Source organism: Acartia tonsa, chromosome 8, assembly GCF_053477335.1.
Source record: "Acartia tonsa isolate MP-2025a chromosome 8, ASM5347733v1, whole genome shotgun sequence".
In the NCBI taxonomy this organism is placed as follows: Eukaryota; Metazoa; Arthropoda; class Copepoda; order Calanoida; family Acartiidae; genus Acartia; species Acartia tonsa.
The window spans coordinates 14,912,478-14,937,831 of record NC_137267.1 but is presented as its reverse complement, the minus strand read 5'-3'; the positions used below and the strand labels follow the sequence as shown (position 1 = coordinate 14,937,831).

The following is a 25,354-nucleotide window of genomic DNA, read 5'->3' as shown; positions in this document are numbered from 1 at the left end:
AAGCTACTGTGAAAATACGACAAACCTACTACTTCAGTTTTCTTTACATGTTCAGTCTGTTTTAGGTATGGAATTATCTTTTAAAACAAATACCTTTAAAGAAATACAAAGATGCTTCAAATCACGAAACCTCAAGAGAATCCTACAAGAATGATTATGTTAAGTTAAAGGGAATAAAAAACATTTTGAATTAAGCATTTTTTAATTTTTCAGACAGCACAAAACGTGCAATTTTATCCTATTCCAGTGGGTTCCGCTTTTTCAAGCGCTGGATCATATTAAGAAATTTCATCATTAACACACAAAATATCCATAAGTAGCGAAGCATAAATTTAAGAGGGACAGAGTTCATGGAGCAGTTCAGAAAATCAAAATGCTGAAAAGAAGGTTGATCAAACCCTCAAGTAGGCAATAAATTCACAAAATCCAATTCCAATTCTGATTAGTAGCAAATAATTTCCAATTTCCCTCATAGTCTCGCAGGGGTGTGTGTTCTGCAAAATTGACCCTGCTAAGGGAAGGGGGAAGGTAAAAATTAATGAGACAAGAGAAAATGTGAAACAACTAAAATAATGTGTAGGAGGGAGAGATAATATGAATAAAATAAAGAGGTCTGATAATATTTCAGAGTTTTCCCCTTCTTTGCTAACAAAAATTTAAGGATGGGGGGGAAGGGGGAGAGAAAAGATTTGTTTGCAGAATAAAAAAAAAAAAATCTAGTGCAGAATATACACGCCTGCCAATGCGTTACAGACAGACAAAGTTAATTGTAGAGCCAGAATAGATAAACTCGGTAAAATAATATTTACCTAATTTATCAAAAATCACAATCTTCCCCAATAACAAGAAAACTCCTGAAAATATTTGAATTTGAAATCTCCATGAAGTTTGGAAAAATACTAAAAAGCTGTTTTTATTATCAGGTATAGCCATAATTTCGCACCTATGAATTAAGGAACAGAACGTTTCTTTATCATATCGACCTCGTCAGATAATGCTCATCATTTAAGAATAAAGTTACAATTATTAAGATAAATATTTTACCTAATAGTTCAACTGCAATAGGAAGGCTCTGTAAAAATCACAATCTAAATTAAAAGATAATTATTACAGGATTGATGCATATTTATTTAGTCTTAATGTTATTTTATCAGTGCCTATTGGCGCAAAGTCAAATCATCTTTCTTCGTTAGGTGTCCTAAGTTTGACATCATTTATGAGTTATTTATCGCATCGTATATCAGCTAACGCTTAGATATCAAAAACAGATTAAATCTTGATATTATTAATTTTGATATCCGCGGCAAGTTGATGCTATTAAAATTTATTTAAAATGGCTGAAAACCGGTTCTAACCCAGCGGATATTAATCGGTATCGAAGCCATACTGGAAAAATTTAATTTATATCCAAACTTTAAGTACCTAGCATTGATCTCACAGAAGGACATTTCTCTTTGGTGTTCAATACACACACCTAAAGAAAAATAGTTTTTTTAACTAGAGATTAACAATTATTTAAGTATAAACGAATTTATATTTATCAGAGCCTAATGGCGCAAAGTCAAATCATCTTTCTTCGTTAGGTGTCCTAAGTTTAGCATCATTTAACTCAAAGGTTTAACAACTTGAACATTAAATAAATTACCTTGAGAGAAAAAAATATCTACAATTACAAAAGCACAAACTCCTAAAACAAATCATTTAGTCAATACATAAATGACTACAGAAAAACAAAATTTAATTTTTAAAATTTCAGAAAGAATTTGTCCCCATGTTTATGTAAGACAGGGATAACTAGTTTTTTTCACATCATTTAAGTTCAAAATAAAAGTCCACAGAAAAGCTTCCAAAGTTTCTAACTTTCTTTAGTGCCTAATCCTATAAAAAATGAAATCATACTGGCCTACCATTAATAGAATAAATGTATCGCTATTAATATCGAGCTTCAATTGTAATTTGTATTTTAAGACTTCTTTTATTCAAAGGCACTATAAACGGCTTCTTCAATGAGAAATAAAAAAACCTTACCCAGATTTCCGAAGGTATGGACAATGAAACTGATAAATATTCTCGTAGCTGCCTAAAAAAAATAAGTTTAAAGCTTTGTAGCAAACAAAATAATTTTAACTAGTTTTTAGTAGATCAGTGAATAGAATTATAATCATTTATATCAGGTGAAACACGGATTACATTGTCATCATTTAAATTTTTTGAAACCTATGAATTCTTTTCAGCAAAATCCCTTGTTTTTATTTATACCTGCATTGTTTACTGCATATACAGCACATAGTAGAATACATTCTTAAATTGACGATCCCTAAGTTTTGTTTTAAGAGTTAACCTCTTAAATATATTGTAAAATTTTTATACACCCCCCCCCCCCATGGAGCCGAGCGCTGTAGCTGGTTAGGCAAAAAATTTAAAAATACTAAAACGACTATATCATTATGTGCATGCAAATGTGGGGAAACTCACCTAGAATCCAGAATTCTAAACAGAAACACAAAAAAGCAGGATTCATATCCAGGTAAATTTCCTCCTTCAAGACATTACATCCATTTGACCTAAATTAGCATTTATAGCTACAATGGATAGAAACCTGTTAAAATAAATTCTATATTCGGTTCAGAACGTGCTACAAGTTTATTATCATTAAATCAAATAATATTGAGTTTCTCATCAGAAAAATCTATGATTAATATCCAAGTGGTCAGAAATATTAATATGCTCAGTTTTATTAAACTATTAGATACCTTTAATGAATTATTCCATTCCAATTTAAAAAGTAATGCACCACTATTCATCCTAAAAGTACACAGTCTTTTAAAGTTATTCTTTGCTGTCAAACAAGGTTATACAGGATTAAAATAAAAATGTATCCGGCGCTACTAAAGAATCAGAAACTAAGGTTCCAACCCAAACTCTCAGGCCGGGGATTGAACCGGAGCTGTATTGCCTAGCGGACCAGAACGGCCACACAGAGCTAGCCCTAGTAAATCTCAACCAGATTGTCTACCATGGTTGTAACGCGTGGAAAGAATGGTCCTGGCCCGCTGACTGAACCATGGAGTAAACCAAAAGAATTAGACTTTTTAAAAGAACTTCTGATCATTTATTATTTAAATATTTATAAATTTAAATATTTAAACTTTCTCAAACTTCATGCATCAAAGCATTTAAACATTAGAATCTAATTAAAAATGAATAAAGGCATGAGCGTACTTTAATTTTCTATACCAAAAATTTCTAAAGCCAGGCTATAAAAATAAACAATTCTTTTAAATAATTAAGACTAAAATATCATTAACTTTTTACTAAATAATTAAGACTACCAACATATTACTACACTTAAATAAAATAGTTAATGTTTTTCACCTTTTAATGTTATTGAGATCTAATAAACCATGAAACCTCCTGAAATTTTTACAAATTAAGACTAGTTTTATTAAGAATATCAAATATTAAATAAAAGACTGTTCAGTGTGGTGCATGACAAAATCTTAATCATAAACTCAGAAAATAATGGTGTCGTTTCTCATCAGATAAATTAGTTTAATATAAATTTTTAAAAAAGCTGTTTCTACCTTCACAGAACTTTTTCTTTGTTCAACATCTTTTATTCCTAAACAAGAAATAATTTTTAGCTTTTTGGAAATTAGGTCATAGAAAATAAAGTTCATTTAAGTTATATCAGTGAGGTAAACCATTAAAATAAAATCATGAATTTCATAGATTAAATTTTTCATCATAAAAAAGTTTTTGAATTATAAAGGGACAAGGACTCAAGGGTGTACAAATTAGGGAAACAACCATTACGAGTACAAAAAAAAATTATATGTCAATATTCTCTATAAAAATATGCATCGAAATGGTTACAGGTGTTTTTTAATATCTCTGAAAATAACGGCGCATTTTAAAGCATAAATATTTCAAAAGATGCTTATGATGCTTTTTTCTGGTAGAATTTTGTGCCATAAGATTGGTTTTCAAAAATTTATTCACTTGAAAACAACATCTTAATACGGCCAATACAATTTTCTACCAATTACACTAAAAATTTCTTTAAAATTCCCTCACTGAAAACAAATTTTCTTTTTTTCTTTTTGTATACTTAAGAAACATGACCTTAAAAATTGCTCATGTTCGTAAATCCCCACCCCTCATTTATTCCTATAATCCTTTAATTTGATTGACAGGTTAAGATATAAACTCATAATTTATCCATAATTTGTAATTAAATGCTGTAATAAAAAAAATTCAAACTTCAATAACTTTTTTGTCTTTAGAGTTTTTTTTATCAAATAAAAAGGAGTTTTCTTTTTACTATTTCCTACGTTATTAAAGAAGATTCTTTTACTGCAAATGCATCACAATCAAGAAATGTGAAAAAATGACAAATTGCAGTTTCTTAAAAATGCTTGTGAGGAGCTAAAAGGATTTCACCTTGTGTCGGTATGTATTTCTTGTATTCCCCGGCAAGTTCGAACCCATTAATCCCTTTTTTTCCTTACACCAGAATTCCCCAGAGAATGAGTGTGTTATGCGGCATTCCTAACTATCTCCGCGCGTGGCTTGTAAACAAACAAAAGAGACGCGCACTTTTCCTTTGATGATTCCCATGTGAGGAGCTACGTGAATGAAAATAATGTATTGCTTGAATATACATGCGCTCTGATACGTGGAAGATCTCAAATAAGCCTTCCTGCTTAGTTTGACATCATATGTGGTAAGAATTTATCTTTTAATTCTTGAAAATAAGCGTAGAATGGTACAATTTTATGAAGAAATTTAAATCATTAATTTTTCAGCAAATAGACCATTTAACTGCTAAGTTTTGATATACGAATATTTACTTTTATATTATTGATTATTTTATTCTAAAATTATCAATTTCTGATGCGATTTAATATGATTCATGCCAATTTTAAGTTTTTTAGAAAATTCATATTTTTTATTAAATTGAAATCACGCAACCTCGATGTTACAAAATAAAAACAATTAATTTTATGTAATTAATTCTTATATTTTTGTTTTAGACTTACTGTTTTCATGGTAATAAATACACATTCGTAAACTTCACTATGTTGGTCATTCGGAGGGCTTCGAGATAAGATTTCGAGAACGGCTAGGCATTGCGTTCCGAAACAATGAAAACAAGACAGAACAGATGCAGCTAAGAAGAATCTGTGAAGTTTTGTGAATGTGTTGGTTGTGATACCTTACCACACATTATTATAGTCATAATCAGTACAGTTAACTTTAGTGACAATCATGGGTCCTAAAAAGAATAAAGGTGAACAATTGGGAAAGCGGCTGCGCCCAGCCGTTGAGGTCCTTTCGCGCACTTAAGCTACCCTGAGTAGGAGTGCGGGTCGTATTAGATCTCTTCATCTCCACCTCAACAGTACTGGTTGGGGGCGGTAGTTAACGGGGCGAGATATCCCCAAGGCTGCCCCCTTAGTCCAGTCTTTAAACTCGGAGTAAGAGTCTATCAGTAGTGTAAGTGATCTTGGTCCTTAACTTGGTTCCTCCTTCCCATACCAGGTTGGATAAAGGGACATCGAACTGGGAACATGGACTCGGTAGAATGCTATTCTTGGGAAAGGTCGCCTACTGGACTGGTGATGCGCCCTCCGTCGACTAGGGTAGCAACCATAAGGGAAGCGGGCGGGCACTTCGGGTGCCCTGGTAAAGAACCAAGATAGAGTGCTCCGACTCCCCTGGATAGGACTTTGCCTGTTTGGTAACCGACATGGTGTGACATCGATTGAAAACTCTTGGCTATACCTCGAGAGGACGCTTAGTGACTACAAGGATCATCTTGGTGAGGAACTAAGATGTTCTAGAGTAGAGTACTACTAAGCTATCCGCGTAGAGTATGCCTCGATGCGAATTCAAGATTCACTCCAGGGTAGGCTTAAGGATTACTACTACTGGATGGGGCCCAATGGGCGCCGCTGGGCGCCCAAAAACTCTGCAGCTACCGGTGAACGGGGGGGGAGACGTTTTCAAAAAAAATTATTAGGCGTTTTATACTATAATAATATAGGGTATTTTTTTTCAAAGGAAGGCACCTTTAGTAAGGGAAGCCTGGTTGAGTGAGAAGGTAGACTAAGATAGAGCGCCCGCTATCTTAAGTCAAGCTGGTGAAGGTGACACCAGTCAAAGGAAGGAGACTGTGGTGAGGTGGACACCACAGTCAAAGGAAGGCACTTTAAGTAAGGGAAGCCTGGTTGAGTGAGAAGGTAGACTAAGATAGAGCGCCCGCTATCTTAAGTCAAGCTGGTGAAGGTGACACCAGTCAAAGGAAGGAGACTGTGGTGAGGTGGACACCACAGTCAAAGGAAGGCACCTTTAGTAAGGGAAGCCTGGTTGAGTGAGAAGGTAAACTAAGATAGAGCGCCCGCTATCTTAAGTCAAGCTGGTGAAGGTGACACCAGTCAAAGGAAGGAGACTGTGGTGAGGTGGACACCACAGTCAAAGGAGGGCACCCTTAGTAAGGGAAGCCTGGTTGAGTGAGAAGGTAGACTAAGATAGAGCGCCCGCTATCTTAAGTCAAGCTGGTGAAGGTGACACCAGTCAAAGGAAGGAGACTGTGGTGAGGTAGACACCAAGTCAAAGGAAGTGTGTTATAGACCTGGGTAGAAGGAAGGGCACCTTCAACCGTGGTGAAGTAGACACCAAGCCTAAGGTTAGAAGGGCGGGAGAACCATAACCAAGGAGACTTTAGACTGTCCCACTCAAGAGGTTCCCGTTTAGAGCTTAAGGGCAGCGCTAGGTTAAGAGCGGGCTGGCTTGCGGGTGAGAGTGGACAGTCAAAGAGTGTCTTAGGAGGGTAACCTTGACTACGTCCAAGGTATCCTTTGAAGGAGGATAGAGAGGTGCCAGCTATTGTTAACCCAAGCTAGGGCACCTCAAAGCAAAGCACTGTGGTAAAGGAAACGAAGGAAAGGAATACTAAGACTTAAGACTGACTTCAAGAGACCCAAGTTTAAGCTAAAGGGCAAGCTAGGTTAAGGGTGTTGCTGGCTTGCTTGTGGGTGAGAGGTTCCAGTCAGAGTCTTAACCAAGGGGTCTATAGGAAGGTAGACACCTAATCTGGTTGATTCTGCCAGTAATATATGCTAACGTCAAAGCCTAAGCCATGCATGTGCCAAAGTGAGAGAGACTACGAAAGGCTCATTAAAACATATCAACTTGATTGAACAGAAGGAGCAGCGGAAGGATAACTTTGGTAATTCTCAAGCTAATACATAAGACAAGGCAATACAACCAGTGAGCTAAGTAGAGTGATGAAGTTGGTCAGTGATACTTCAGAGCTTGATGTTAGACATCTCACTAAGGAGTCAATCCTTGTCCATGACAGGTTCGAGACATTTGACAGCATCATGGTCGGTTTTAGCAAGCTTGGTTTGAGAATCCAAGAGCTTGATGAATTTAGTGACATTTATTCTGATATAGTTACTGTGCAAAAAGACTATAGTGCTTTGAAGGATGCTCTTGATGCTATAGAAGAGCTTAGTGACATTCGAAGTGTTGTTGATTTAATTGGTGATAATTTGCCTAACCATCAGGCTGAACTATATGATCGATGCTTGAAGATTGTGAAAGTTATTAAAGGGTCATACTTTCCCTTGCCCGATCCAATTATACTAGGCAGATAACATTGAACAGAACGTTCCCAGTTAACTAACTAGGCAGTTTTTAGTAGGTGAGTTTATCATCCTGATTCAATGGTAATGTTGATATAAGCACAGCTTAAAAAAAAACAAATCGAGAGATAGAATAATAAAAATAGCCAAGCAGAAATAGCTAAGCATAATTAGATCTTTTTGTGCAGACTGAACATACTAATATCTACAATTAGATTTCGAAGGTGCTTTGACTTAAGTGTCAGAACCTAAATTAAGACATAGTGCATTTCATTACCCTAGGTTAGGTAACTTCATTTCACTTTTCGATAAATTCTAAAATGCAGCGGTTTGAGAAAATTAGAATTGAAAATTTCAAGTTAAATTTTCATCCTCTAGGAATTATCGCCATGACAAGAAAAGCAAAGATTACTTATTTAAAATTTTGAACAACTTTGCTTTTATAAAGTCTTTCATAAAACATCTCTTTATAGGACTTATTTAAGGCTAAATTTCCGTGACCTTAGCAAAGCAACTGATAAAAATGGCCATTAATAACCGCTGCATTTTAGATTTTATTGAAAAGTGAAATGAAGTTACCTAACCTAGGGTAATGAAATGCACTATGTCCCAATTTAGTTTCTGACACAAAAGTCAAAGCACCTTCGAAATCTTTGTGTCTGGCATTGAACTTTTAACTAAATACAAATATTACAGATAAACTTGTCCCTATGCTATGGAAGAAGACATACAGGTATGATATTTCCTCAAAGGAGAGCAAGGTTTAATATACCATCATTTGATTAGGTTGAAAAGCCAGGTATAAAGCTTTACACCATGCCCAAATAATGGATAAACATCAAATTATTGTTGTATGTAGAGAGATTTTTCGGCACATAATCTGCAATAAATTATAGCTATGCTTCCTAATTCTCAATTTTATCTTCCATCTTGTGAACAGGTTGAATAGTTAGTTATAAAACTGAACACCTTGCTTATAGATGGGCAAAATTCAGAGTCATATTTCACATTTTGAAGAATTAAAAAGGAAATTAAATAAATCCTACCTACTTTTGAGTCTGCCACAATTTGGTGATAACAAAACCAGCAAACCTAGAAAAAAACAAGTAACAAAAATCTGTAAAAATTAGAGTTTAATAAAAAAAATATAAATAAATATCAGGCAAATGCCTCGGATTGTCCTCACTAGGCAGATAACATTAAACAGAACGTTCTCAGTTATCTAACTAGGCAGTTTTTGGTAGATGGGTTTATCATCATGATTCAAGGGTAATGTTCATATAAGCACAGCTTAAAGATAAAAAACAAATCAGAGAGATAAATAAAAATAGCCAAGCAGAATTAATGTTTATTGTGCAGACTAAACAGTAAACATATAGCTGATATGGAGTATTTAACTAAAACCTTTTTAAGATAATGCACAAATTGACTATCTCAACTCATATTCTAAAATAAAAATTAAGATAAATATAGAATTGAATAATTAGGTGTAGAACTTCAAATTCTTAAAGAATAATCAGTATTGGGTTGTGCAATCACAAGAGTATCAACTATCAGTACTTGTTAAAGATTTAATCATCATTTAAAATAAACTTTGCCCAATGATAGAATTGATAACTTTGACCACTTTAGACTTTCAATAAGAATAATATGAATACCTTCATACAGAACGGCATGAACCAGACTCTTTTCTACAGATACTGAAACAAATAAAAATTATCATTACAGATAAATAGAGAACAGACACATGGCATTAAATCTAATGGATCAGATCTATCATTTTAAGTAATCACATAGGTGTCATATTCTTACTCTAAAAATTTACATCATTTCAAAATGAAAGATAATAAAATTTAAGTAACATGATATAGAACTAAATATAAGAATAAGCTGCCTATAGAAAGTATGAATTAACAATATTCTTAAATGAATTAACTTAATGTATTTTAGACTTAAGAACAGCGTTTATGTAATATTTAATAATTTAGTTAATTAAGTAATTGAAAGCTTTATTATTTATTAAAAGAAAAGATTTTATTAATACTGATATTGTTATCAGGGCACTGTAGGATGATTTGGTATTTGATTAACTATTGCATTTCAGTAACACAACTGGTTAATTTATATATTAATTTGAATTACATATTACTAAATTAAATCAATATTGGTTTTGTTACCTATATTTTAGCAAACAGAGCACTCAATTTGAAAACAGTAGTTATCCTATATAAATTAAGAACATAAGCATATAAAGGTAGATATTATATATTATCTTTTCTTAAAACCATATTTGTATATCATTATCGGATTGTTCAGTAAGCAATCATTGCCATAGCTTTTGAGATGTTAAATAATCATCATAAGAATAAGAAAAATATCAGATAATGAAGTTATCAACCCTAAAATATTTCAATTTTCAAAAAGAAGTCTTTAATATATACAAAATTTTTGGAATATTAAAATATTAGTTAACTGATAACCAATAATAATTCTGACGGAAGAAGTGGAAATAATGTTTATTTATAATCATTATGAAAAAAGCTAATATAGATATAAAGATGAAATTAAACTACCTTCATAACTTTAGAATCCAGAATGACAGCTGTTTAACATCACCTAAAATTGTGGACAGCATAAATAACAATATTAGTAGATATTATACTCATAAATAGTAACAATATTTTCAGATTTATTATGATCACCAAAAGTTATTCTGACGGGAAAAGAAGACTTAATTTATAAATTCATCATAATATAAGAACAAATGAAATTTTATAAAAAAAAATTACCTCCAAAAATTCAATCTAAACATTGACTGTGCAGTGTGAAATCCACCTAAATAAAATAAAACATAATAAAAATCCAAAACAATATAAGAATGAAAACAAAATTTTTTATTATAAAATATCAGTTGGTGATGCATTATTTGTGTATCCATTACTATGGTTGAAATGTATCTTTGTGGAAGTATCTACTCCAGTATTCCGTGGACTAGGGTTGCAATACAAACAAATATATTATAGCACATTTATTAATAAAATCCAGATTAAACACAATTAAATTATGTCAATAACTGGGCCAAAGTGCATTTTTTGTAATCAATGTATAAATGGCACTTAGAATTCGAATTTTGATCTGAAAATTTGCATGAGTAATCCTTGGTTGGTCTATTTTCCCTAAATCGAATAAGATGGAAAAATAGCGGCTAACAGCTTGCAGCTCAGCAGTTTAGCCATTTTTTGGGCATTTAAGGGAAATCAATCATGAAACCTCTCAATACTATTTCCCACTCTAAAACGTTTTCAAACGGTTCTGGCCGGTAGTTGCTGGTACTAGAAATCTGAAAATGTTGTTTTGTATCATTTCACATGATTTAAAAAAAACTGCTAAAGAGCTGAGCCGTTATTGGATACTTTTTAAACTTTTTGTTTGATTTAGGGAAAACAGACCTAACAAGGAGTCAAGGAGTACTCATGCAAAATTTCAGACCAAAATTCGAATTTTTAGGGCAATTTATACATTGATTGCGAGATGGTTGCATTAAACCACACCCCCCCCCCCCCCTTTAGCCAGGATAAAAGTAACACCTGGAAATAAGTCTCACGTTCTGAACACACTTTTTAAAAAACCTGAAATAAATTGAAATTTAAAAAAAATTCTTAATAAACTAGATTAATAAATAGAACTTAATTTCAGTGGTAGTGACGATTAACATGTTTTAATATCATGGAAATCAAAGTATTTGTTATACATCATTAAATCAGGGATCTCAAGAATATGGCATCAAAAATAATAAAATTTATTTACATTGAATAATGATTTAAAATTACACTCTCTGTATTATTCAACAGGTTTTGAAAAGAAAATTAAACAAGAAAGTGTCTATAGATAATTTATCAGTGTAATTTTCTGTTCATTGACAAATCCTCCCTCCCTGTTTTAAAATAGTAGAAGCAACCTGTTTCAACAATACCTGGATAGGAATGAATACTGCATAATATCAAGAACATTCCACCTGAAACATTATTTGTCAATGATTTTTGTAAATTGGAAATTAAAATTTAGATTTTAATATTTGTCAGCTTAGCGGGTTGTATCCTCAATATTTTTAGGATTATTTTGTGGATTTGTGGACAAAAAAACATTAACTTAGTAGATTTAATTACCTTTTATAGTTAAGACATTGAACATACAATCATACTTGCAATTATCTAGAATAAAGAATTAATAAGAATCCATTAAAATTTTTTTTATATTCTTAAAATTTACTTTTTATCAGACTAAAGAAGTTTCATCTTAATGTTCAGATATATGCTAACGTTAATAGTAAATCATCCTTTAGGGAGAATTATAAATTAATATAAGCCTTAGCTTACCTCAAATTGGATATTTTATTTATTATCAATTATCAATCATCCTAGAATAATTCATGAATTTAGAAAATAATATTATTAAGTAGGAATTAATAGGGTATAGTTAAATTCAGTTCGCCCTAGTTCAACAGGCTTCATTGTAACACTCCAGTTCTAACCATAAATATTTAGGAAATCATCATATTAATCTAATTTTTAAAGTATCTTTTATATTATGTTAGTTTTTACCTTAGGTCTACTGAATAATAAATCCAAAGCATTATCTAAAATAAAATAAGGATTAGAAGCTATGATAACAGAATAAGTATAGACAACAAATATAAATATTTTCAGTTCTACCATTGAGAATCAACATAATATATTCTGTTGTCCCTATCAAATATCATCATAATTTATAAACAACACTGGAGACAGCTCAGGACAGTTAAATATTTATTAAAAAATTACCTCCATATTTATATTCTTAACATTCTTTGCAACAATCTAAATATTAAGAAATGTCAAACTTCTTTAATTTAAAAATATAATTGATTAATTTCTATGCATTATCAGTTGGTGATGCATGATTTGTGTCATCAAAGTTCAGTTAAAGTGAATAGTTGTCATCATAATACCCCCCCCCCCCCCTTCTTGTACAAACCTTATTGAAATCCTACCTCAGATTAAAATAGCTCCAATATTAGATCATTTGACATGCAGAATAGCCTAAAAAATGGAATTCATAAAAAATAAATTTAGAATTTTCTACTAGACTTTTTCTTGTTTTAGATTCAGGCCTATCGATCCGTAAAGATTTGCCATCAAGGGAATTCTGGACAAGTTCTATCATCATTTCAGGTTAAGTGTAATTTAATTTTCATTAAGATTACCTTCGATCAGCAACAAGAAAAACATTGGCCATTAATCCATATTCTAAAATAAATTAATTTGAAATATAGCTAAATAATATTTAGTTAAGGGGTGTATATTCTGCACAAGATTTATTTTTTTTTCCCCTGCTACAAATTTTTTTATTTTTTTTCCCCCCTAGATTTTTCTTAAAAAGTAGGGGGGAAAATAGAAAAATATTTAAAGAACTCTATATTTTATTTATTTTATCCCTCCTACCACACATTTTTTAGTTTTTTTTAACCAAGGAGGGGGGCGAAATGGAAAAAATGTTTTCAGTTTTCTTAATTTTTACATTTTTTTTCCCTCCAACCACTTATTTTTTATTTCCCCCCCCCCCCCTGAGCCGGGGATCCCATGCAGAATATACACCCCTGAGAAATATTTAGTTTTTTTTTCAGATATCGATCCTCGTAGTAAACCATCACAGAAAATATGGACTACAATTATCATCATTATGAATTCTTTAGTAATTACATAATTTCAAATGAATGTTAATTGTACAATCAAATTGCCTCAAGATTATAGATGCATAGATATTGTTAAAATGTAATTTACCTGTGTAGATATAAAATCGATTGCAATGGTCCTAGACTGAGTTAGTCAACTCCTAATAAAAAAATGAAGGTTAACAACCAAAGAAACTACTTTTAATAATAAAATTTATATTTAATTATACAGCAACACATAACAGCATGAAAATTGAGGTTCTCAGATGAGCCTTATAAATCTTAATCGTGTGAAATAATAAATTTTCAATTAAATTAACATAATACCTGGATTTAAAAGATAATTTAATTGAAATTTACACTATTGTGTAATAACAAATGATGGTATAATAAGAATATATCATTATCAACCTCAGAGTAGTTATATTAATCTATCAAGACCTAAGGAAAACTAAGAAACAGAAATGGTTTCAAGATTTGCTGTTGCTTGAAGCACAAACATAAATATAAGCAAGTTTGTCCCAATGCTTATGAAAGAAGATATTGAGAAATCACATATCTTCAAACGAGAGCAAGGTTTAATATTTCATAATTTGTTTAGGTTGAAAACCAGGACTAGGACTTAACACCATGCCCAAATGATGGATAAATATAATTAATGGTAAAGGAATCTTTTTTAAAAGCGAAGCTTTTCTATAATTAGGGTCGGTCCGTCCGTAACGGATAGCTTTTTTTGTTAATTTAGGCATGTTAGAATTGTCCTATCGATTTCAAATTTTGCATGGTGATTCCTTTAATAGTTAGGTACGATTTAGAAAGCGTAGCAACTCTATAATCATCACCAAAATGTCCGTACGTCCATTTTAAACATGTTAATATTTTTTACTTTTATAACAAATTTTTTTTGTGATCTTATCATCCGATTGATCTGATTTTTGGTATATTGATTCCTGGGACAACAAAGTATAATGAAACAAGCGAAGCAACTCTATAATAAAGTCCTAAAATGTAAGTATGTCCATAAACATTATCCTGAATCAAGCTTACTTACAATTTTGCTTTGACTCTTGTACATTTATATGATGATTATTCAGTTCTATACAAGTGTTAATGTCCGTTTGTCCTACCGTTTCAGTGCTTCGCTTTTATGGATGTTGTCAACCTTGTTTTTTACTATATTTGCTAAACTAAAATATCAGACAACTAGGAGTAAAGCTTTTAGAAAACTATGCATGAATCAGGTATGAAATAATAATCATAATAATAGAGGCATAATCATAAATAATCTAGGTTAATGTCTTTTAAACTAAAGAAAAGCACTTAATGTGTATAAGAAGGGAAAAAAATGTTAACCTTTAGAAAACTATGCATGAATCAGGTATGAAATAATAATCATAATAATAGAGGCATAATCATAAATAATCTAGGTTAATGTCTTTTAAACTAAAGAAAAGCACTTAATGTGTATAAGAAGGGAAAAAAATGTTAACCTTTAGAAAACTATGCATGAATCAGGTATGAAATAATAATCATAATAATAGAGGCATAATCATAAATATCTAGGTTAATGTCTTTTAGACTAAAGAAAAGCATTTAATGTGTAATAAGAAGGGATAAAAATAATAACCTTTTTTTACTCTTTTAAGCTTTGTGAATCAATTTTACAATCATTACCTTTCAAATGCTTTAGATAGTTGTCCCTATCAAATATCATCATAATTAATCAACAACACTGGAGACAGCTCAGGACAGTTATTTATTAAAAAATTACCTCCAGATTAATATTCTTAACATTCTGTGCTACAATCTAAAATATTAAGAAATGTCAAACTTTTTTAACTCAAAAATACAATTAATTAATTTCTATGCATTATCAGTTGGTGATGCATGATTTGTGTCATCAAAGTTCAGTTAAAGTGAATAGTTATCATAATACCCCCCCCCCCCTCTTGTACAAACCTTATTGAAATCCTACCTCAGATTAAAATAGCTCCAATATTAGATCATTTGACATGCAGAATAGCCTAAAAAATGGAATTCATAAGAAATAAATTTAGATTTTTCTACTAAACTTTTATAGATAAGAAATCCATTCCAATGGTCCTAGACTAGGTTAGTAAACTCCTAATAAAAAAAATAAGGTTAACAACCAAATAATAAAATTTATTTATTTAAATTAATACCTGGATTTTAAAGAAATTTTAATTAAAATTTACACTATTGTGTAATAACAAATGATGGTATAATAAGAATATATCATTATCAACCTCAGAGTAGTTATATTAATCTATCAAGACCTAAGGAAAACCAAGAAACAGAAATGGTTTCAAGATTTGCTGTTGCTTGAAGCACATACATAAATATATGCAAGTATGTTCCAATGCTTATGAAAGACGATATTAAAAAATCACATAACTTCAAACAAGAGCAAGGTTTAATAGTCCATCATTTGATTAGGTTAAAAAGCCAGGAGTAAAACTTAACACCATAACCAAATGATGGATAAATATTTAATATGTTTTTTTTTACTATAAAATATTAGACAACTAGGAGAAAGGCTTTTAGAAACCTATGCATGTATCAGGTATGAAATAATAATTATAATAATAGAGGCTTAATCATAAATAATCTAGGTTAATGTCTTTTAGACTAAAGAAAAGCATTTAATGTGTAATAAGAAGGGATAAAAATATTACACCTTTTTTTACTCTTTTAAGCTTTGTGAATCAATTTTACAATCATTACCTTTCAAATGCTTTAGATAGAATTCCATACTTCAGAGGTTTCCTGGAAAATTTATAACCATAATATTTCAAGATAATATTACAACTGATATTAATATCAGAGCGCTGTAGGATGATTTGGTATTTTTATTCATCATTGCATTTCAGTAGCAGAACTGGTTAATTTTTATCATCATATCAAAATATTCAAATTTTAGATTAATTTAGATTTTATTACCTATATTTTATCTAACAGAGCAACCAATTTGAAAACCGTAGTTCATCCTAAATAATTTAAGTATTTAAAACAAATAAAAATTAATATTAATTCTAATTCTTAAACTCATATTTCAGTATCGGATTGTTCAGTAAGCAATCATTGCCATGGCTATTGATAATTAAGTTATATACTCATCATTATACAAATAAATAAACGAAAAGCAATAAGACTTCCCAATTTTCTTAATTCTAACTTTAAAAGTTTCACCCTGTAGTGATGACTAAGATAGAAAAAGACAAACCTATCAATGTTGAAAAGCCATAGAAATGTATGTAGTAGAGTTTAACAGTCTAAACAAATAGAATACAATACAATAGCAGAAAATATTTATGTTTAAGGAATAAAAAACATTTAATATCAGTATAGCGTATACTACTTTATTGTCAGTCAACAGTTATAATTCTGAGAGGGCAAGTTAATCATGCAAACATTTAGGTATTGCAACAAGCCCCACGGGGTTGGAACCCTTAATTATTTGTAGAGATATTACTTATAATATAATACCTTTGTTCTGAAATTCCAAGTTCGTTCAATTTGAGCGTAAGTTTGTTCTAACTTTCAGACCTTAAATAATCAGTTGTTAGATAAAACTACAAACCTATTTTCAACTACAAAATTTTTATAATTTTCAGTTAAAACGTATATTCATATTTGATCATACTGGGGCGGTACAAATGCCATTGACTCATCATTCAAATTTAAGGGGGGGGGGGGGTTTGATGCAACCATCTCGTAATCAGTGAGCAAATGGCACTTAGAATTCAAATTTTTAATTTTGCATAAGTAATCCTTGGTAGGTCTATTTTCCCTAGATTGAACAAAATGTTAGAAAAGTAACGGCTAACGGCTGAGCAGTTTAGCCAATTTTAAAACTATTTTCAAGGGAAATCATCACGAAACCTATCTCCACATAATACTCTATGATGCTCCAAAACGTTTTCAAACGGTTCTAGCCGCTAGTTGCTGGTACTAGTAATCTAAAAATGTTTTTTTAGTATCATTTCACATGATTTACAGCATTAATATGTTTCAAAAAGTTGATTCCGACATAAGGGGGGGGGGGGGGTTTAATGCAACCATCTCGTAATCAATGTATAAATGGCACTTAGAACTCGAATTTCGATCTGAAATTTTGCATGAGTAATCCTTGGTAGGTCTATTTTCCCTAAATCGAACAAAAACTTGAAAAAGTAACAGCTAACAGCTCAGCCGTTTAGCCATTCTTTGGCTATTTTTAGGGCAAATCTGTCAAAAATTACGTAGAAATCAACATTTTAAAACATATTTTTGCTTTAAATCATGTGAAATGATGCAAAAAATATTTTTTTAGATTTCTAGTACCAGCAACTACCGGCTAGAATCGTTTAAAAACTTTTTGGATCGAAAAGAGCATTATGTGGAGAGAGGTTTCGTGATTTATTTCCATAAAAAAAAGCCAAAAAATTACTAAGCGGCTGAGCTGCCAGCCGTTAGCCGTTACTTTTCCAACTTTTTGTTTGATTTAGGGAAAATAGACCTACCAAGGATTACTCATGCAAAATTTTATATCGAAATTCGAATTCTAAGTGCCATTTATGCATTGATTACGAGATGGTTGCATTAAAAACCCCCCCTTTATGGCAGCTTTGCCCTAAAAAGAGCCATAAAAATGGCTGAGCCGTTACTTTTTCAACTTATTGTTCGATTTAGGGAAAATAGGATTACTCATCCAAAATTTCAGATCTTAATTCGAATTATAAGTGCCATTTGCTCATTGATTACGAGATGGTTGCATTAACCCCCCCCCCCCCTTAATTCAACGAATTATAAAATGTTCAGCACCATTACCTTTAGAACAAATGTTGGAAAGCAATTTCTTGAATCTTGCATGCAGTGGTAATGGTCAGGAAAGTGTCAATTTTTAGCAATCAATCTATGTTTGCAGCAGAGGAACAGACTGAAGGACAAAGTAATTTAACAGAGCATGCTGTTATGGACTAAGAACGAACAAAAGCACGTTATTTTAAACACCTCCCAGCTATGATAAAAAAAAAAATTATACACCTTTATTGCTGAAAGGTGCTTAACATCACTAGCTTTAAAGCGCTTTCTCGTTTGCCATTGTTCATTAAGTTAATAATATCCTCATAGTTAAAGTGTCAACAGACTAGCAGTTTTAATTGGAAGTAAAATATGCAATTAATTGGACATAATGAAGTGGCAAAACAAGTACTCAGTTGTCATAAAAAAAAAGGAAGGATAAGAGAAGATAAAAGGTCAATATTACACAAATAAGTGAAAATAAGCACAACCAACTTAATGGACAATTAGAAGTCTATTAGAAAGGAAGATACATATGGAATTGGTAACAAGAAAAATCAGAACTATTTTATTAAAGAGCAACTAATTATCAGAGTTGCGAAGTCAAATTATAAGTAGTTTTGCAACATATAAAAATTTCTCATGAACAGTTACTTAATTTATTCCAATATTTGGTTTCTGAGTACAGTGTAAATTACTGTACCAAGTAATCTTTATGATAATCTATCAAGAAGGACGAGATAGCATGCATACAAAGCAAGTATCCATTAAATTCTTGAATTTACATTTTTAATATTTCTGAAATTATCAATAAAACAATTATAATAATAATGAAAGCCGATTTAATCTAAGTATTTATTGGTTAATACATAATTCAGATATTACATTATTTATTCTTAAACTAATAATATGATTTCACCAGTTCTATTAATTTTCTACAACAGGAACCTGGAATAAAATTTAATTATTAAAGGAGTAAAACATATTAATAAAATAAAATTCTATTTAATTATCAGCGTTGTGTGCAGAAAGTCTTCATAAGTTTAATCAGACAAAGATCTTGTAGAACATCATTTAATAGTTAATAGACAAAATATTTATAAAATAATCAAATCTAACATACTAAAATATGTTGTAATAAACATAAATACTAGACATAACTAAAAATCCATAAATACTCACCAATTTTATTCTCTCCTATTAAGCAACATTTCATTATTTTCAGTAAACTGAAAAAAATTTCAATTAATGATTGCACTAAAATTGCAACATTGGTAAGACAGAATTAGAAAAATCAGAACGTTGTGTGCATTGTCTTCATTATTAATTCAGACAAAGATTTTAACATCATTTAGTAATTCAACATAAATATTAATATGGAAGGGGTGGGGGAAACACAACATAAAAGCTTTAGATCAAGGTTACAAATTCTAAATTAAATAATGAGCTATATTTTTGTTACTTACCATAAATCCTGAAGGAATATATTACGAGGATAGATTTCATCATCATGAGTCACTAAAAACAAAATTAAATTATTACAAAATATTAATCTAAAAAATATCTAATTATAAGATTCTTTTTGGGTCAGAAAGGACGTGTGAATTTTGTCTTCAAAATTTTAATCAGACAGTAGTTGAACATTAACATCATTTAATAATTTGCAATTAGTCACTTAAGGTCAAATAAAAACTAATAGTTAGTCTCAAAGATTTAGAACTCTAACCTAATAATTTTTTTTACCTTTTCAAACAGAGCAACCATAGGCAGAAAAAAAGCCTGAAAAAATAAAGAATTCTAGAAATAGCCATTATCTATAAATAATTTTTATAAAATCACATAAGATCAGACATCTAAGGAAGTTAGAACTTCATGTGTATCAGTAGTAAAATTTTTTTAATCATGTTTGATAGCAAAATTAATAGGTTACTACTAACCAGGGATTAAAGGGATAAGACAAAATATATTTACCTGGCATTGTGAACAGTAACCTTCTACAGAACTTCTTAGGGTTTGAATGAACCCAAGGTAAAGTATCTACGTTCGTGAATAAATCTAAAAAAAATGACTTTATTAGTCAACTAATATAGGAAAGCAAATATGAGAGAATCTTTTTGTATATCAGAATTAAGATTTAAACATAGAATTGAAAGCCATTATCCGCTGGCAGGCGGGAACTTTCAACTATTCAGTCGCAAATTACCATTACCATCATGTAAATAAAATAGTCTTTACAATTTAGATTAGGTTTAATAAATTCATACCTTTTCTTTCTCAGTTTCAATTAACAATCTTTACTCAAAATCTAAAATAATATTATTTTTATTTCACAAATAAAAAGGATACATAGTACGCTAAATTATAGATTATATTGCAGGTTTCAACTTGCAACGGAGGACATTTGTTCAAAGGTCTTAGTATGCCCTTGCTATAGTTAAACAGGGCAAGTGGAACAATAGAAATTTAATTTATGTTCAGATTTGACACGAATATTCAATTAGATGAAAATCCGTAACACTATGAACAATTTTTCACAGCAAACATTTATTAAAAAATATTTAAATCCAATCCTAAACTGTGTATGAATCTGATTGAGACTATTTCTTTAGTTAAGAAATTGATCATACTCAGAAACAAGTTTCTCTGCTTCTACTTGAACTCTACATAACACAAAGGTTTAGGTAGGTCTAGTAAAAGAGAAGCTCTGTGATAAATATGTAAATATATCTTAATGTAAACGAATTCAGGAAGGTATATGCTTTAATAGAGAAGAAAAATTTCTCTCCCAGTGGGAACCCTTTCCCTTTCTTTATGATGTTCGAAATTGACATATTGCTTAGAAAAGCTACCAGAACACTTTTTGGTATCAATGGTCATTATATCAATGGTATGGAATGGAATAGCGCGCCCATTGAATTTCAAAAAAGTGGTAATTCTGAGTCTGTAATGTACACTTCATGGGTAATTCTAGTACAATATTATTAATACTTGTCCAGAGACCGTTAAGAAGAGAAGTCTATCTTGCCTTTCTTTGACTCTATCATCCATAAAGGGGAGAATCGAGCTTCGAAAAAGGCTTTAATATCAAATTATTATATTGTGCAAGGTTAGAGATTGCTTACCTGTAGGTGTTTTGCTTCAGATTATGTTCCAATATCAAGACTCTTAAGAAAAAAAGTACTATTAAATTTGCATTATATAAGAAAAATATGGAATGAAAATATACTGTATCAGGTTAGGTAAATAAATACAATCATCGAATTTCAGGGAACGGATTAACATACAATCATCATGTAAGATATTTAGGAAAATTAAATTAATAATAAAATACCTTGTTGACCAATGTTCATAGAGTTGTTTAGTGTATTAAAATTTTTCCTCGTTTAACTTAAATAAAAAACTATTATTTTCATTTATATTAGATTATCTCCTAGTCCCGAATCAAAATGAAAAATCAAACCTTAGATTAAACTAAAATTTTTATCTTCCATCAATTATTAGATAGAGATGTTATGTACAGGGGTGTATATTCTGCACAAGATTGATTTTTTCCCCAGCAACAATTTTTTTAAATCCCCCCCCCCCTAGTTTTTGGAGAGAATGGAAAAATATTTAAAGAACTCTATTTTATTTATTTTACCCCTCCTACCACACATTTCTAGTTTTTTTTTAGCACCAAGGAGGGGGAGGGGGGGGGGGATAGAAAAGAAACTGAAAATATGTTTTAAGTTCTTAAATTTTACATTTTTTCCCATCCTATCACTTTTTTTTACCCCCCCCCCCCCCGAAGGGTCAATTTTAAAAATTTACACCCTTGGTTATGTTAACCTCTTAAATATAGTGTTTTTTCATAGGCAAAAAATTTAAAACTAAAACGACAATATCATTATTTGCATTAGTGATGGGAATCCGGATCCGGAATCCGGAATCCACCCAATTTTCGGCCAATTTTGGAATCCGAATCCGGAATCCGTTTTTTATAGCGGATTCCGGATTCTAAATTGGTAGGCTAAAATTACCGTCTTTTTTCTTACAACTCCCTCTGTTTGAAGGCAAAGATCAAAAAAAAATTTTCTACATAACAAATTTTAATAATTACTAATGTGATGTAAATGCTTTAGTAATGCTGGAAGCAGGGTTTCGGATCCGCATTGATTTTATGCGGATCCGGATCCGGATCCTCAAAATTTGGTCAGTGCGGATCCGGATCCGGATGCGGATCCGGATCCTACTGGATCCGGATCCGGATGCGGATCCGGATCCTACTGGATCCGGATCCGGATCTTTGACAATAAAAATAAAATCACCAAATTTTTCAAAAAAATTTTATTCTTTAATTCGAAGTCAAAAATACTTTTAATTTTCAAGTCTGAACCTAAACCTTAAAGATTGGCTCTCATCAAGAGAATGTCTGAGATTTTATATAAATTTAGGTAGATTTTTCCATTTTTTCCGCATTTTTTGGAGTCTAAGGATCCGGATCCGCATTTTTTTGCGGATCCGGATCCGGATCCTTGGACTCAAAAATATGCGGATCCTTGCGGATCCGGATCCGGATCCAGATCCGGATCCGAAACCCTGGCTGGAAGTCAACACTTTAAACAAATCAAGGCTTTAACCAAGTAACATAGTGATAAATTAACGAAAAAAGCTATCCCTCTGTGACGGACGGCCTTTTAAAATACTGCTAGAATCCGGAATCCGAATCCGGAATCCGCAAGAATCCGTCACTTTTTTCGACAGATTCCTTCAGAATCCGGAATCCGAATCCGGCCCAAAAATTCGACAGATTCCCATCCCTAATTTGCATGCAAATGTGGGGAAACTCACCTTGAATCCAGAATTCTAAACAGAAACACAAAAAAAGCAGGATTCATGTCCAGGTAAATTTCCTCCTTTCAGACATTGCATCCATTTCACCTAAATTAGCATTTATAGCTACTACAATGGATAGAAGACTGTTAAAATAAATTCTACTTTAGGTTCAGAACGTGCTACAAATTTATTATCATTAAATCAAATAATATTGAGTTTCTCATCCTTAAGAAAGTTAATAGAACTAATATCGATAAAGCACAAACAAATCAATGATTCAATACCTTAGTGGTCAGAAATATTAATATGCTCAGTTTTATTATTTTATTAGGTACCTTTAATGAATTGTTCCATTCCAATTCTAAAAGTTATGCACCACTATTCATCCTAAAAATACAGAGTCTTTTAAAGTTATTCTTTGCTGTCAAACAAGGTTATACAGGATTAAAAAAAATATGTATCCGGCGCTACTAAAGAATCAGAAACTAAGGTTCCAACCCAAACTCTCGGGCCGGGGATTGAACCGGAGCTGTATTGCCTAGCGGACCAGAACGGCCACACAGAGCTAGCCCTAGTGTATCTCAACCAGATTGTCTACCATGGTTGTAACGCGTGGAAAGAATGGTCCTGGCCCGCTGACTGAACTATGGAGTAAACCAAAAGAATTAAGACTTTTTAAAGAAATTCTGAATTTTAACTAATATTTATTTAAATAAAACTTTCTTAAAACTTCATGCATCAAAGGCAAAGCATTTAAACATTTGAATCTAATTAAAAATGAATAAGGGCATGAGCGTACTTTGATTTTTTATACAAAAAATTTCTAAAGACAGGCTATAAAAATTAACAATTCTTTTGAATAATTGAGACTAAAATATCATAACTTTTTACTAAATAATTTAAGACTACCAAAATATTACTACACTTTAATAAAATAGTTTATGTTTTTCACCTTTTAAACAAGTGTTATTGATATCTAATAAACCATGAAATCTCCTGAAAATTTTACAAATTAGACTAGTTTTATTAAGAATATCAAATATTAAATAAAAAACTGTTCAGTGTGGTGCATGACAAATTCTTAATCATTAATTCAGAAAATAATGGTGTCGTTTCTCATCAGATAAAATTTTTATTAAGAATTGGTTCAATATAAATTCTAAAAAAGCAGTTTCTACCTTCACAGAACATTTTCTTTGTTTAACATCTTTGGGCTTTCATTCCTAAACAAGAAATAATTGTTGGCTTTCTGGAAATTAGGACATAGAGAGAAAAGTTCACTTAATTTAGTTCAGTGAGGTAAACCATTAATATATAATCATTAATTTCATAGATTAAATTTTTCATCATATAAAAAGTTTTAGAATTATAAAGGGACGAAGACTCAAGGGTGTATTTTCTCATGAGACCCTATTAAGGTAGGCGAAAAAAATAAAAAGATGTAGAAGATAGAAAATAAAACTTTATTTTCTTTAGTTTTTATTCCCTGTAAGTAAGTACTACCTTTAGAGACATACTTTGAATTTTATCCATTGGTGAGGAATAATCCTGCAATTAAACAATAATTAAATATGTAGTAATTATTAAAGATTGTGCAAAATTAAAATAACTTTTCAGTCCTGTTGAGCTTTATTGTACTTTCCATGATTTATCAAGCAATAGAAATGTTTCATCAACTAAAATTCTGGGATATTAAATAAAAAAAAGGAAAAATTACCTTATGAAGTGGAGAAACAATTATGTCCAGTATCTATCCTGAAAAATTACCAAATAAATACTAGCAAAGCAAACAATTAAAGAAGTGTTAGATATATATATCAGTTCGCCCTAGTTCTACAGGCTTCATCGTAACACTCCAGTTCTAACCATAAATATTAGGAAATCATCATATTAACATACTTGCAGCATTTTAACAGTTAATTGTTGCTGTAGGGTAAAATTCTAAAATATTTTAACCTACCTATTCAAAGAAACATAAAATTTCCATAACAAACTCGTCCTTCAAACGAACCTAGAATAATCAATTAAATTAGATGTGGAGAAAAAAAGAAAAAAAATTCAGTTATTTTATTCAATTAAATCAGACATCTAAGGAAGACTTCAGTGCACAAAAATGTACATCAGTGGAAACTACGAAAGATAAGTAACTGTTTCATCATATTATTTCAGCAATCTGTCTATAAATATTAATGAAAAACAATACCTTTGCAAGCTAAGAAGCAGACCCATTATGTAGATTCGTAGAAAAGGCCTAAAAAAATGAACAGTAAGTTTCTAGCATTGAACTTTAAACTAAATACAAATATTTCAGTCAGATAAACTTGTCCCTATGCTATGGAAGAGGACATACAGGTGTGATAATTCCTCAAACGAG

At 31.1% G+C, this 25,354-nt stretch overlaps 1 protein-coding gene and 3 non-coding genes across 4 annotated transcripts in view; all 4 read right to left on the bottom strand.

Annotated features, from left to right (window-relative positions):
• LOC145326086 (uncharacterized) overlaps nucleotides 1-25,354 on the bottom strand; it is a 66,974-nt gene that overhangs the window by 40,118 nt on the left and 1,502 nt on the right. The window contains exons 3-31 of the mRNA XM_080169189.1: nucleotides 25,184-25,231; nucleotides 24,941-24,991; nucleotides 24,698-24,735; nucleotides 24,484-24,528; nucleotides 24,159-24,203; nucleotides 23,933-23,976; nucleotides 23,316-23,367; nucleotides 22,996-23,085; nucleotides 21,497-21,552; nucleotides 21,288-21,329; nucleotides 20,430-20,470; nucleotides 20,137-20,220; nucleotides 19,909-19,944; nucleotides 19,632-19,683; nucleotides 19,348-19,394; nucleotides 18,193-19,113; nucleotides 16,870-16,929; nucleotides 16,607-16,655; nucleotides 16,324-16,370; nucleotides 16,108-16,149; nucleotides 15,338-15,386; nucleotides 15,134-15,169; nucleotides 13,472-13,523; nucleotides 12,895-12,937; nucleotides 12,682-12,730; nucleotides 12,473-12,508; nucleotides 12,254-12,288; nucleotides 2,260-2,317; nucleotides 2,029-2,080 (exon numbers count right to left, since the gene is read on the bottom strand). Of these exons, the coding sequence (XP_080025315.1) occupies nucleotides 2,029-2,080; nucleotides 2,260-2,300 (93 nt within the window). The 5' untranslated portion in view covers nucleotides 2,301-2,317; nucleotides 12,254-12,288; nucleotides 12,473-12,508; ... (23 more) ...; nucleotides 24,941-24,991; nucleotides 25,184-25,231. The remainder of the gene's footprint in view (nucleotides 1-2,028; nucleotides 2,081-2,259; nucleotides 2,318-12,253; nucleotides 12,289-12,472; nucleotides 12,509-12,681; nucleotides 12,731-12,894; nucleotides 12,938-13,471; nucleotides 13,524-15,133; nucleotides 15,170-15,337; nucleotides 15,387-16,107; nucleotides 16,150-16,323; nucleotides 16,371-16,606; nucleotides 16,656-16,869; nucleotides 16,930-18,192; nucleotides 19,114-19,347; nucleotides 19,395-19,631; nucleotides 19,684-19,908; nucleotides 19,945-20,136; nucleotides 20,221-20,429; nucleotides 20,471-21,287; nucleotides 21,330-21,496; nucleotides 21,553-22,995; nucleotides 23,086-23,315; nucleotides 23,368-23,932; nucleotides 23,977-24,158; nucleotides 24,204-24,483; nucleotides 24,529-24,697; nucleotides 24,736-24,940; nucleotides 24,992-25,183; nucleotides 25,232-25,354) is intronic.
• On the bottom strand, nucleotides 12,131-12,207 carry LOC145327339 (small nucleolar RNA U43). Its single transcript, XR_013882165.1, has one exon. It is a non-coding gene; the product is annotated as a small nucleolar RNA U43 (small nucleolar RNA).
• LOC145327332 (small nucleolar RNA snR61/Z1/Z11) lies at nucleotides 16,201-16,287 on the bottom strand. Its single transcript, XR_013882160.1, has one exon. It is a non-coding gene; the product is annotated as a small nucleolar RNA snR61/Z1/Z11 (small nucleolar RNA).
• On the bottom strand, nucleotides 24,794-24,869 carry LOC145327341 (small nucleolar RNA U43). Its single transcript, XR_013882167.1, has one exon. It is a non-coding gene; the product is annotated as a small nucleolar RNA U43 (small nucleolar RNA).